Below are 14,520 nucleotides of genomic sequence, written 5' to 3'. Positions count from 1 at the left end.
AACAATATGATAGTGAGTAAATGATGACAGAATTTTCATTTTTCTATCCCTTCAAGCTCTTTGTAACTGAATAAAATATATAGAAAGACAGGATATTATTTTTATATAAAAACCATTGCCTTTTTATCTTATAATTCACTTAAATTCAGCTTTAACATCTCTTTCCTGAGCTACTTAACTCTGAGTGGAGAGATGAGCAGCAAGAGGTGATAAGAGCATAAAAATTCTGGTGACCAGCCAAGAGAAATGGCCTGCTTTCTCACTCAAACAGTCAAGTGTGTGTGTCCAGCACCTCTGAGCATGTGAAGCCTGAGAGCTGACGGGCCTCATTGTTCCAGGCTCAGCGACCTTTCAACGGGGAGTAAGCTGAATGTGGGTGGGGGGTTCATTTCCGAGGATTGTTGGAGGTCTTTGAAACTATTAAGAGGAGGGAGAGGAAGAGAGGGGGGGGGGGGAGTGGACTCCGAGGAGCGCCTGACAGGAGAAGGGAGGGAGAGGATAATTTTCGAGATGGGGGGCGGAGAGTTTCCATACGGCACAACTGAGCAACGGCTTCACAACATCTTGTTCTCCTTTCCTTTTTGCCAGTTCCTGTGCGTTTTGAGGAGCATACAGATATGGTGGTGCTGAGGTTGGTCGTATTACTCCAGGGGCTGCTTCTTGCAGCACGGTGTGAGGTCAGAGCCAGAGACCCGGAGGTAGAGGAGGAAGATGAGCTGAAAGACATGTCGGATGGTGGTGGATGGGACCATAGAGTTCCACTAGTAGGGTTTGGAGCACCTCAGCATGGTGAAGGACTAAACAGGCAGAGCCCTGATGTCTATGGAGCTGTCCACCATCCTCTGGGTCATGGACACCAAGATCCAAGCCGTGGACATCTTTCTCCGGATGTGCCTGAGGAAACATCATCTACAACTGAGAGGAAGGGCTCTCTTCCACGCACTGGGTAAGTGTTGCTCCATTTGATTCAAACACATAATCATGACCGCACTGTACAAAAACAAAGTCATTTCTTGATGTTTTTGTGGTAAAGAGGGTTGTCCACCAGGGTAATTCTGCCATAATTTGGCTCATTATATGCATGTCATAAAAAACATGCATGGTTTAAATGGTTTTAGAGATCCCTTTTTTTCTCTGGAGAGCCACCCATGTTGAAGCAGAGCAGCTTGTGAAGCAATGGCTGTAAAAACAAAGTGAAGTTGAGTTCCTCTCCATCGCTTCCTCAAGTGTCTTATCTTCTTATCAAAGATAATTTTTGTAACAATGTCTTTATTATCACATTCGATCAATTCAATACATCTTTGCTGAATAAAAGGGGAAAAAACTGACCCCAAACTTTTAAACTGTAGTGTATATGGCACATGAGGTTGAAGCAGAGAAGCTTGTGAATGACTGTAAAAACATAGTAAAGTTGGGTTCCTCTCCATCACTTCCTCAAGTTTCTTATCTTTCCCATCCTTGTTACAATCAACGTTTTTAACTGATGTGGAAACTAAACAGGAAAAGCATTTCAGCAAACACTTGGAAGTACCTGGGTTGCTAAGAAAATTCTGTACTTAAAGGTCTCCTCTGACCCCTCTTCTCCTCAAAGTGTCAAGACTCAAGAGTGCCCATATGTTTTCTCTTAACTCTGGCTAATCCATAGTAATTCAGCCTAATTACCTGGAACACATAAGAGCTGAATGTTTCCTGCACTTTGAGATCTGCCTCAGTTTAATCTTTGCACAAGAGTTGGGTCGCTTGTTACCTCAACTCAAATACATAGAGTACACCCCAGATTGCTCAGCAGCAGGCTTGAGTCTCTGATAACATCCTCCCTACAGTGTTTTTATTCAACATGTTGTAATTCATGTTGTGATTAAAGGACGAACATCTGGTTTGGGTCTGATTAATGGTACAAAGGGGTCTGCCCCGTTCTGAATTGAATTGAGAATACCTGTTTAACTGCAATTCATGCCGTTACTGAATTTGGATTAAATTTGATTTGAGGTAGCAAATATTGTACAGTAATTTATTAATTACACAGTTGTAATTATATATATATAAAAAAAAAGAATTTAAGGAATGAAATACAAAGAAATTTTTTTTTCCAAAATTAAGTAACAACAAACGTCATCAGACACATGGGTATTTATAGAAACATTACATGATGTTAATAATCAATTACTTTAATGCTACCTACAGAACTTGTATATTGGATGAAATATATATTTTTCAATATAAATACATTTTTTAATAAATAAATAAAATGTTTTTAATAAGAATATGTAATACATATCATCATACATAAAACATACGGGGTATTTACAGAAACAGATGATATTAAAGGATTAGTCCACATTCAAATTAAAATTTCCTGATAATTGACTCACCCCCATGTCATCCAAGATGTCCATGTCCTTCTTTCTTCAGTTGAAAAGAAATTAAGGTTTTTGATGAAAACATTCCAGGATTTTTCTCCTTATAGTGGACTTCAATTGGCCCCAAACAGTTGAAGGTAAAAATTACAGTTTTAGTGTAGCTTCAAAGGGCTTTAAATGATACCAGACGAGGAATAAGGGTCTTATCTAGCGAAACGATCGGTCATTTTCTAAAAAAAAAAAAAAAATGTTTATGCTTTATCAACACAAATGATCGCCTCGCAAGTACTTCCGCCAGACCGCCTTCCGTATTCTTCAAAAAGCTTACGCTGTATGTCCTACACCTTCCCTATTCAACTTACGGAACGAATGCGGCGCCAGTTCGGATTTTTCCATAAGTTGATTCATCAAAAACCTTAATTTCTTTTCGAATGAAGAAAGAAGGACATTGACATCTTGGATGACATGGGGGTGAGTAAATTATCAGGAAATTTTTATTTGAAAGTGAACTAATCCTTTAATAATCATTTGCCATTGAAATGCCACCTACATTAGACTTGTATAAAATAATGTTCAATTTATAGCAGAAATTAATTCCCATGCTATAATTTAATGTCAATATTTTTTTAATAAGTGTCTTTATTTTGTTACAATAACCTATATATAATTTATAATTTGATCTTTTATCATTAAAGCCTACATTAGGGTAAACATAAAAGGCTTGTTAAATAACAGGTGGTCTTTAGGGGAGGTGCGAGTCTGTGGATGAAAGAAAAGATCCTTTTTAGTGATGCGATGTCTCGGCATGCATGGGCAGCTCTGAAAAGCTAGAAAGAAAGGAGTTGAGACAAAGAGAGAGTTTGATGTCCAGGTGCAGAGAATTGGAGGGAGCTGGAGTATTTATGGACAGGAAGGAAAATGACTTTTTGTACTTTTGTAGAAAATTAAATAAAAATTGATGGAAATAGCTTAAGTAGAAATTTCACTTCACAAAGTCAAGCTTTCTGAACAGAAACATCTGTTGGAATATCACAACAAATCAAATGTCAAAACAAATTACATGTTCTCTTGAAATTAAACCTTGTTTTGCCATAGTCAAATAAACATGACACTTGTCTTTTGCCATTGAAATCCCCTGTATTCATCTGATCATGGATGTTCTGACCTGACACTCCAGTGTACTTCTGTCCATGCCTGTGTGTGAGGTTTCTATATTCCAAAACCTCTCACACACACTTCTTTCTCTGTTGTGGTTTGAGTTAATCTGCTTTCATCCTGTGTCTGTCTCAGGAAGCTGCTCTAGCTTACGATTTGGCCCTAAAAAAGTTTTGCATACAGTATATTTCTTGGGTCTCAACCAATCTCAACAGAGGTCCTGTCCATCGAAAGCCTTGTTTCCTTTTGTGTTCAAGTCAATATAAACTGACCACTTCACTAGCTTATAATGGGCTTTATTTCTTGGACTAGAATCAAGAGCATGACATGGATGGGGAGAATTCTATCTATTGCAGCTGTTGGACAACAGTGAGAGGCAATGAGAATCCTGTATAGAGGATTAAAAAGTCAAACAATAACATTAATATTCAGCCTTAATATTTCAGTTCTGTAAACAGTAGGATAAACATCTGCTGATAAAAGCATCAAAGCAACTTTTCAAAGCTCTTTGATTTGTAACAGGCCAGTACTCTAACGTGTAATATGTTATAGCTTGGGATGTTCACTGTTTCAAGAAAATTAGACTTCATTCAAGATACACTGCAGTACTACAACTTTAAAGACTAATTTCAATATTACTTGTAATAATTGTAATAATATTTCATTACCATTCTTACTGTATTTTTCATCAAATAAATGCAGAATTTTTTAGCAAAAAAATCAAACAAACAAAACAACAACAACAACAACATCTTATCAACCCCAAACTTTTAAATAGTAATTTACATTCTCTAAAAATAAGTGATATCTTGTACAGTTTGGCTTCTTGAATAAATATATCGTAATAATTTTTAGATGTTTTTATTAAAAACAAGACAAAAAAAATACTGATTAAGAAAGTTATTTTTTTTGCAGTACTCTCTGGAAATTCACATGACCAGAGGAAACTATGAAACGAAGGGGCTTAAGGTTAGAGGTCATGTCAGTCTGTATGCGTGGAAGTCTGTGGGTATCTTCGTTGGGTAAGGTTCCCAGGATGAGGGAAGTTTGCAGGAGGAAGAGAGCATCAGACACTTCCTTCCTGTGAGGGGACACTAATCGACAGAAAGCAGGAAGAAAAGCAATGTGCTTACAGAGATGTCCATCCATAGACATGTCCGGAAGTGACATAAAACAAGTCTGATTTATACAGTATATATAATAAGCTTTTAGCACTTAAGTATATGTGTCATGTTTTTAACGCAAAAAAGATATGTGACTTTTAACGCAAGTGGTCCAGAATTCTACCCATCTGTGTACATAGCTTTTTTTCAACCTAAAAAATGTTTGATATAGTGAAATTGGACTCATGGAGACAGAATGTGTATACTGTGAATCCAACTAAAACTGGACTGGATCATACAGTAAATGGAATGGACTGACAAACAAACTGCCTAATTTGTTGTTGAATCAATGGTGCCAGAATGCTGTTCCAGATCATTCCAGTCCAATTTAACCCCTTCTTAGGGTTATAGAAGATAACGTAAGCCCGAGGTGAAGGCAGACTAGAAGGAAGCCTGTTGTGCCCCATCCTTTAATCCTTTAATCCCAGTCTGCCCCAGAATGAAGCAAAATCACAGGCTTGTAAACTATAATGATTCACATGCTTTACAAGGTAACTTCTCTTGAGACATTTAATCCCTTTACCTTCAGATCCTATTAATCATTGATCACATTACAGTCAGCTTAGTGATCAAGACATATATAATGTCAGAGAAATGACCAAGTCATGCTTAAAATACCCCTTGCATTAACTCCACTCAAAAAGACAACAACAGAGACAAACACCTTTACAACTGCAAAACAAGTCCCCTCTGTTTGACATTTTCGGTTTGTGTGCATTACCAGAAAAATCATTGTGTTGCACAAGAATGACCGCATGTTTGCCTTATTCTGACACATTGTATACTGAAATGTGAGTTGTTTTTTGTCACATAGTTTATTCTATTTGGAAACAAGCACTAAAGCTGTTTATTTAAGTCTAACTGTGGCATGTATGGTATATAGTTGTGTTTAGTTTCAGCTCAGACCTTGTGTAAAGCTCTCAAGGATAAGTCATGCTGTAAGTTTCATAGTCTAATGGTCTAAAATGCACTTGTGTACTTGCAATGGTCTAATTGCAAGTACACACACAAGCAGTGAGTATTGAACACACACACACACACACACCATGAACACACCCAGCAGTGGGCAGCCATTTTTGCTGCAGCGCCCAGGGAGTGATTGGGGGTTAGGTGCCTTGGGCACCTCAGTTGTGGGTAATGAGAGTGTAAGAGAGCGCTGTTCATTCACTCCCCCGACCTACAGTTCCTGATGGTACTGAGACTTGAACCCGTGACCTTCTGGTTACAAGTCCGACTCTCTAACCGTTAGGCCTCAACTGCCTAATGGTTGCAGCAGAAACAAGGTGTTTGGACTTACCCAGGTCAGAAGGGGCTCTATTATTTACATCATTGTAAGTCAATGGAGAACTTTTTTCTCTCTCACTTCCAATCACATCAAGGACGCTATGCTCTTAGTTCTGTTAACAATGAGTCATGGCCGTTGGCACACAGACACCTTTAGTTTCATTTAGTTTAGTTTAGTCATTTAGTTTCAGCTCAGACCTTGTGTAAAGCTCTCAAGGATAAGTGATTCTGTAAGTTACATAGTCTAGATCGTTTCAAGTTTAACGGTTTTACGGTCTAAAATGTATTACTAAGTATTACTAATCGTCCAAAAACAGTGCTGTTACTTGTTTCTCTCCATGTAACCATTGCAAGAACCAATAGTGTTGGAACAATTGTTTTTGTTGTGTTTTGGCTTATAACCAAAGTGCAACTTTGCCTAACTGATTCATTTGGCTTTGTTGGATGTGTCATGGCCTGTGGGTTTAAAACCACAAGATATGTTACACAAATCAAAACCTCAACCTGGCATATTCCCAGTCATTTAATCATCAAAATTCTTTCAAAAAGTACCGATCCCATTGACCTGATCTGCCCTGAGTTCACGTTTGATTAATGGAGAGAAGAATACAGCATTTCTCATTCTGAAACTCATACCGAACGCATTAACCATTGACCAAAGACTGAACAATTACACCCCAAACAATTAACAACTTGGCAGTGGATGTGAGGGATTTGACTGGGAGGTTTTGACCTGTTTTACTTGTGGACTATGAATCATACATCAAGACGATTGAGCAAGTTAAAAAAACCAATAGCAGGCCGATGTTCCTCCTCAAAGGACCATTTCCAAATACATCTGCCCACAAAGCCTTATCTGTCCAGCCTTTAATTTCAACAAACCCATGATCTCTGGTCATTCTTGATGCTTTACTCATAATCAGTTACAAAGACTCATGTCAAAGATCAGCTCTATTGATGTAAAATAACTGCAGCCCATCACCATCAGCACTGCCGTGACCTCAGAAAAAGGACCCCATAGCTGAACCCAATGAAATATCAGCTCTCTGTTTTGTCTTTCTGGTCAGCCACCCTCAGGCAGTGTACATAACCAACCCTTATAAACCTGTGACGTGGTACGGACCTTCTCTGACCTTTGTGTGAAGCAGTGACCCTTCTGTTTTATATATCTCCTAATGGAGATCCTTGTTTTTATGAAAGTGAAAAAAGTGACGTGACATGTAGCCAAATATGGTGTCCCAATTTGTGCTCTGCATTTCACCCATCCAAGTACACACACAAAGCAGTGAGTATTGAACACACACACACTGTGAACACCCAGCAGTGGGCAGCCATTTTTGCTGCAGCGCCTAGGGAGTGATTGGGGGTTAGGTGCCTTGGGCACCTCAGTTGTGGGTAATTAGAGTGTAAGAGAGCGCTGTTCATTCACTCCCCCGACCTACGGTTCCTGACGGTACTGAGATTTGAACCCGTGACCTTCTGGTTACAAGTCCGACTCTCTAACAATTAGGCCTCAACTGCCTAATGGTTGCAGCAGGAACAGGGTGTTTGGACTTGCCCAGGTCAGAAGGGGCTCTATTATTTACATCATTGTAAGTCAATGGAGAACTTTTTTCTCCCTCACTTCCAATCAGTTCAAGGACGCCATGCTCTTAGTTCTGTTAACAATGAGTCATGGCCGTTGGCACACAGATACCCTTTCTTTGGTTCCTGGTTTAAAAAGAAACAACTGTGTGCCAAAACGAGGTGGATAGGGTGGACACAATGTGTTGATATAAATGCAAATGTTTGCCATATTACAAACAAAGCATGTTTTACTTCCAGTAAAAAAGAATAACAAAGTTAGGCTTTTCACATTTCGCTTATCCCTGGGTTAACGTCTTTTTAAAAGGATAGTTCAGATTCACTCTCATTGGATTAGGTGTTTGCATTACAGTATATTATTAATGCACCAAGATGTTTCAACCTGTACCTAAAGCTGCCTTTTCGCATACAATTGTCATTTTTCTCCCCTTTGTGATAGTTGCACAGGACTTTCAAATTAGTTATGAAGCAGCCGTTACACTTTGCATATTAACCATGGTAAAATGAGTGAATAATTAATTTATGAATGTTTTTCTCTAATCTCATAGTTTTGATTGGTCTTGATGCAAAAGTTCAAATATTTTAACACATCAGAAGCTCAAACTGCATCCAAAAATTCTGCATACACGTATGATCTGAGCTCCACTCAGCTCCCGTACTACTTTCCCTTTCTAAATGAGTGACTTCAAGTCTGTTGTTTGTTGGAGATAGTAGAAAGGTGGCTTAAGAATACCCTTGAAAGAGGTTATATACAAAGGTATACAGTGTGTGAGAATGTAACATCAGACTGCAATCATAAACAGCCTCATTAAATATGCATGTGCTTTGTATAGTTTATATGCTGAGGGAAACTCTCAAAAATTACCCTGGGTAAACGTTAAATTTTGAAATGCTTACTTGATGTATAGCACTAGTGTAGGAATCTCAGAGTATTTACTCTTAATGTTGCTGTAAACTGCATTTATTCCAAGAGCTTTGAGGAAAACATCCGGCCATTGATTCATCAAACTAATTTGAGATTATCATGGATGCAATCCAAGAAATACAATACAGGGCTTAATGTGTCATTTGTAGTTTGATATTTTCCTCTAGATAATGAAATATCTTTGGGTTTGACCCTGAGAACTAGGAGAGAAGGTTCAGCTAAACACAAGCCCACAAATATAACTGTATTATTTCTAAGTGTATTAGTACAATGAACCTCTGGCCTTGACCGAACTGGATACTTCCGATGTTTCCTAACTACAGAATGTACATATTAGGCTGTGTGGCTGACGTTCATTCTCCCTTCCAGGAATTGGTGTGCGTTTGTTCACAAGCGTGCTGTTACTGTGGCAGTATCCTGTGGAACTGAGAAATACACCATCAAGTCCCAGAGTCCCTGTCCTAGCGGCACCCCAGATTGCCAGCTAGTCATGTAAGTGAATTACATATCTCAAATGTGAAGTGTGTAGTTTCTGCGCTGCTAGAGGCAACAAACAGAACTGCAAAAATAAGGGCTGTTTTCAAACGCTCCCCTCACCTGCTATAGAGTGTGACGGATTAACGCTCAGGCCTTCCAGGCACGTGCACAGGGCACTAGACCAGTGGGGGCAGCCCAGACAAGCTGTCAAATATCCCCCTGCCCCCTCTGCTGAACAAGAAATTGGAGCGCCACCCTGCCCCCGCTTAACGGAGTACCTGGGGACTTTAGACAGGTTCGTGCCCAGGGCACTACCGTGTCATAATCTGTCCCTGAGTACAGCAGTCGGGTTCCAGAAGTAAAAATCCCATTCATTTTCTCCATAGGTTAATTGATTTTGAACAGACCTACTGTGAGATACAAGGTTGTTAATCAATGGTAAATGTTGCTGAAGCCACCAGACTGTATTATTTCAACTTATTTTTTAAATAATCATGCTCAACAATGGAAAACTACATTGGTGGAAAACTACATTGATTCTGCAGAGAAATCACCACCAATCACAGAACACTTTATTTTAAGCACTGAGTTAGTCAGTTTCCTAATGCTCTCAAACTACTTAAATATTTGTATATACATGCTTATTTTGCAATAAATATAAAGTATATTATGTAGGAATAGAAAAGGTATTTTAACATAACATTTCTTATACCTTATAACTTAATCTGCAAAGTGCGTAGCTTGACTTAATCAAATCTCTTAATTTGTATGCAGGTACAAGCTGTCCACTCGGCCAGTGTACAGAGAGAAGCAGAAAATATACACTGCACTGCTGTGGCGATGCTGCCCCGGGCATGCTGGGAAAAACTGTGAGGAGACAGGTACTGATGAGCTTTCCACAACAATATGACGCAACAGGTTATGCTGGAACCAAAAACAAGGGGCCTCATTGTGCACACAGATTTGAACTTAGAGTGTCCGTACTTTGAAATCCATGCCAACGTTTATATTTATAAAAATGGTCTTTGACGTGAAAAAGTGCTTAGCGTCACATCAGGGTCCAAGCAGACCCCGCACTTTTCCTTGTGGCAGAGAGGAGTACTGCAGGTATTTGGAAAGCTAAGCAATTCTTGCCGCTCGCCGTTCTCAAAGTAAATGATTTGGATGTTGACTGGTGCTCTTTAAATGCTAATGACTTTAATTATATTGTGTTTATAAGAGGTGCTTGCAATATTATGCATGACTTGCTTCATAAGTCAGTGATAAATTGATTTGCAACAATGGTGTCACAATTTCCAAAAGTTTTGATATGGTCTTTCTTCTCTTTTGTATATATATATAGCAACAGTAGAGATTTGTATGCAAGCTTGTTTCCGCCACTAAATAAAACATAAAAAGATAATTGCAACTTTTTATCTCACAATTCTGACTTTTCAATTCTGAATTCTTTGCTAAAGTTAAAATGTCAGAATTGCGATATATAGATATAAATAAATTGCAAGATATAACCTCACAATTGCGAGAAATAAAGTCAGAATTGCGATGTATAAACACAATTGCGAGATATAAACTCACAATTTTGACATATTTTCTCAGAATTGCGAGTTAAAATGTCAGAATTGTGAGATATAAAGTCAGAATTGCGAGAAATAAAGTCAGAATTGTGAGTTAAAATGTCAGAATTGTGAGATATAAACTCACAATTGTGAGATATAAACTCGCAATTCTTACTTTTCTCAGAATTGTAAGATATAAACTCGCAATGGCGAGTTATAAAGTCCAATTCTGAGAAAAAAAAGTCAGAATTGCGAGTTTATATCTCGCAATTCTGACTTTATAACTCGCATTTGAAAAAAAAGAGTCAGAATTGCGAGATAAAAAGTCACAATTATACCTTTTTATTTTTTATTCAGTGGCAGAAACAAGCTTCCATAGATTTGAATACACTGCTTGGCCAAAAGTACTGTATGCGAACAACCCCCTTCTCTTTCATTGGTAATTGCTGTAAATTGGACTAGATTGTCTTAATTGGATGTAAAATGGCTTGCGTAAAAGATGCTTTCCACTGGTGAAGTGCCATATGTTCTTGAACACATAAAAATATATATTGCATTCTCTCTGTTTTTTCTGTGCTCTATGTCAGTCACAGATGGCCATGTCTCTGAGTCTCAAGACCCCACCATGGCAGGCAGACCACATCCGGGAGGACTTGAAGCGACAGGCAGACGTATGTAATGTAAAAACGTTTCAAGCTTTAAAATAAGTTACAGTTAATCTCAATATTTGCAGTCTGTAAATGAATAGTCTCTAATACAGCATGGTTAGTTGAAGCACTGGATACTGATTGGTTAATACAGCATTCTAGCCGAGCATGACTCTATACCTGACAGACAGACATTGGCCTGGCCGCTGAAACAAACTGAGGAAATGACAAAAGTGTGTTTGTGCAAATATTAGCTGGCTATGGGAATGTTATTGCCCCACATGGGAGGACGGAAAAGGGCGTATGAGTATTCTGAAGGCAAGGGGCGAGCCCACACAGAGTGTTAACGTGTGTGACCGCGCTTCAGTCCGAGCATGGACAAAACAAAAATGGTCTTGGGTAAATACACACATGCAATGGAGCACACTAGAATAATAGCAAGTTTCAGAGGAGGCCGTCAAATCCACAGCTCTAAAAATAATCCTTTGAGCTGGTTGTTGGGACACAAACAAAGGCTTTGGACACAAACTTGGAAACTCCCATGCTGCTGATTAATCTGATACTAAGCACTCCTACTAATGACCTTCCTGAGATTCAAATGCACAGGTCACTGTGCACAGGTTACATTCATGCAGTGAATAACAAAGTAACAAAACGGTCTGATGGCAAAGGTTCCATCAGTCAATACAGTGGTGAAACGTCACATAACATTTGGTTCTACATTTTTTCTTCTTTCTCTTAAGGATATAACAAACTAAATCAAGAGAACAGAGAGCAGAATGATTTCCAAATGTTTGGCGGTCCACAGTATGAAGCTCAACAACCTGATTTAGAGAATCAAACTGCAACGGAGCCCGTCGATGATTATGATCACAGCCCTCATGCTGGCCGTGACCACCATAACAGTCACCACTTTGAGAGGAGAGGTATGTTAAGTTTTACATGCAACACACTCATACAAACTATGAGAATTTAAGAAAATGCCATTTGATTCAACAGTTAGAAACAATTTTGTATGCTTGTATGTCTAAAACTTACAAATAAGTATTTTGCCTCCAAAAATGACAGCTGTCATTTATTGTAAAAGCTTACTGGCTTTGCTAAGGTCTGTGGTTAAACACAAGCTCAAGATTTTATTCTCACAGGCTCACTTTTATTCTACAACATAAAATATATCAGTAATACCCCACTAACAAGTGTAAATGGGACTCCAGAGTTCCCACTCAAGAAAAACATATATCATTAGTCCGCTTTTACTCCCTCCTTGTGTTCATACTCACATACTTGCAAACTATTTTAACTTCAACTTTTGGATTTTCTTCAAACTTATGGATTTTAAATAAAAATTGAAAAGTGTAGTTTATTTATAGCCTAACTTTTGCTTTTCACTTCTGATAATTGTTTTTAAGTTTCATGAGTCATAAAATGTTTTTATTGTGAAGATTACCTTGATGAACAAAACGTGCAAACTTTTGTTGGTCACAATAAGTTAATGGAAAAATCCTATTGGGTTTTTGTTGAGGGAACCAGGGTGATGCTAACTTCTGGGTTGGCCTACAACAATATGTAATTCCAGTAGCACTCTATATAGGCAATTATCCATTTTCATCTACAATATCCTCTTGTAATATTCTCAAAAAAAGAAAAAAAAAAAGAAAAAAAAAAGGCTTCTCTTCCCAATCTCTTGTAAATACAAACACAACACGTGTGTAATCCATACCAAAATGGTTACTAGACAATTCCTTTGGTTGTAATATGCATTGTCAGAGATATTATGGGGATATTATTCTGTCTGTCTCGTCAAGTGCCGGTCTCTCTTATATCCTACTATGCAGAGGATGCCAGATTAACAGTAAATAATGGAAAAGCCTCCATTCCTCTTTGATAACAGCTCCTCACCATCCCTTCACATTACTAGTTCCTGCACAGGATATCCTCTCTTTCCCTGGGAAAAAGTCATACATTGTATGGTTGTGAGCGTGATGTAATGGTCTATGGAAATGACATATTGCTTCAGATATAGAATGAATACAGCCACACACAACCCTAACTGCAGCATTATCGATGTAAGGACATATTTGTCACATAAATAACGCTTGAGAGGCTCTTTTAAAAGTTTATTCTCTTCCAAAAAGAAGACAAAAGAAAGAAAAAAACCTTTGAAGTTTGAATAGAGAATTTTCCCCTTGTTACCCTGTTGTTCTGGGTAGGAGCAGAGCTTTTGTGTCTTTGTGAAATGTGGTTCAAATAGTAAAAACAATGTTGTCAGGGTAATAAAGCATGACTCAGTCATATATCCTAGACTTTACAACATGAGAAAAAAAGCAGCAGGAGCATAAATTCTGAAGCTTTTCCAGACAGTGTTTTGACAGCATGTGAATAAAATGAATAAAAACGGCACATGACCTCTATGTCAGGTTCCCAGCAGGGAACTAATGCATGTAGAGATCTCTTCTTGCTTAAAACTCTTCCCTAAATCTTATGCACTCATGATCAAAATGTACCACACACATACTTTATTTCAACACATGGGATGTAAAAGACCCTGGGCTGTTGACTGGTCAATTAAAGGTTCAAAGTTCAGATGAATGACCCAGCCTTAACTGGAAATTGAGATATAAATCTTTCCGACATGATATTGATGTTTCCTCATGAGCTGCATAGAAAATCAAACCGGACAAACAGTACCACAGGGAAAATTATTATCCAAGAATAGTATCAAATTTCTATATTGGCAATGTGGTTATTATTCTCCAAAACATTACTGTTTCTGGGATTCTCCTCTTTGTAAGTTGCCTAGAATGTTCCTAAGATTCTTTCTAAACAAGGCCAATTCAAAGTTCACATGTCTAGCAGATGTCTGTCCATCATTTTTCAGACCCTCATGCTGTAAATGAAGGCTTTCTTCACCCTGATCACTACGGGCTCTTGAAAGAGGCTGTGCTGTCTCAGCTGCAACCTGTGTTGGAAAACTTCAATCTAACCCTGGAACGGCTCTTTCAGGAGGTGCAGGGTTTGCAGCAGGACATGGCCCAAATCCGATCTGATCAGTTGCAGGGAAGGGTCGTTGAGCCTCTAGAGGTTGGTGGTGAGGAGCACAATCTACAGGAGGCTGTTGAGGTTGAGTTGAGGGAGAGTTTACAGAAACTGGAGGAGGTGAAAGCTCAGTTTCACAACCATCGCCATGAGGTAGAAGCAAGGCTCCATGCACAGCATACCATGTTACACTACAACCTGACAAATTTCAAGACGGACTTAGACGTCAAAATCAAACGTCACCAAAAGATGTTGCAGGTCAGAATTTTTACTCAACCTCAAACAACCTCAGATGATTTTTGCACATGCATAATAATTGTACTGAATGTGTAT

The 14,520-nt window shown here is 38.5% G+C and overlaps 1 protein-coding gene across 2 annotated transcripts in view; it reads left to right on the top strand.

Annotated features, from left to right (window-relative positions):
• The first annotated feature begins 522 nt into the window (after positions 1 to 522).
• mmrn2a (multimerin 2a) overlaps positions 523 to 14,520 on the top strand; it is a 17,476-nt gene continuing 3,478 nt past the window's right edge. The window contains exons 1-6 of one of the 2 annotated variants that reach the window (XM_051916159.1): positions 523 to 946; positions 8,841 to 8,963; positions 9,723 to 9,829; positions 11,098 to 11,175; positions 11,895 to 12,077; positions 14,030 to 14,445. In XM_051916159.1, the coding sequence (XP_051772119.1) occupies positions 618 to 946; positions 8,841 to 8,963; positions 9,723 to 9,829; positions 11,098 to 11,175; positions 11,895 to 12,077; positions 14,030 to 14,445 (1,236 nt within the window). In that variant the 5' untranslated portion in view covers positions 523 to 617. Of the gene's footprint in view, positions 947 to 8,840; positions 8,964 to 9,722; positions 9,830 to 11,091; positions 11,176 to 11,894; positions 12,078 to 14,029; positions 14,446 to 14,520 lie in introns of both variants that reach the window. The other variant, XM_051916157.1, reaches the window with a different exon arrangement.

Source organism: Ctenopharyngodon idella, chromosome 13, assembly GCF_019924925.1.
Source record: "Ctenopharyngodon idella isolate HZGC_01 chromosome 13, HZGC01, whole genome shotgun sequence".
NCBI lineage: Eukaryota > Metazoa > Chordata > Actinopteri > Cypriniformes > Xenocyprididae > Ctenopharyngodon > Ctenopharyngodon idella.
The sequence above is the reverse complement of the archived record's forward strand: the minus strand, read 5'-3'. Positions and strand labels throughout refer to the sequence as shown.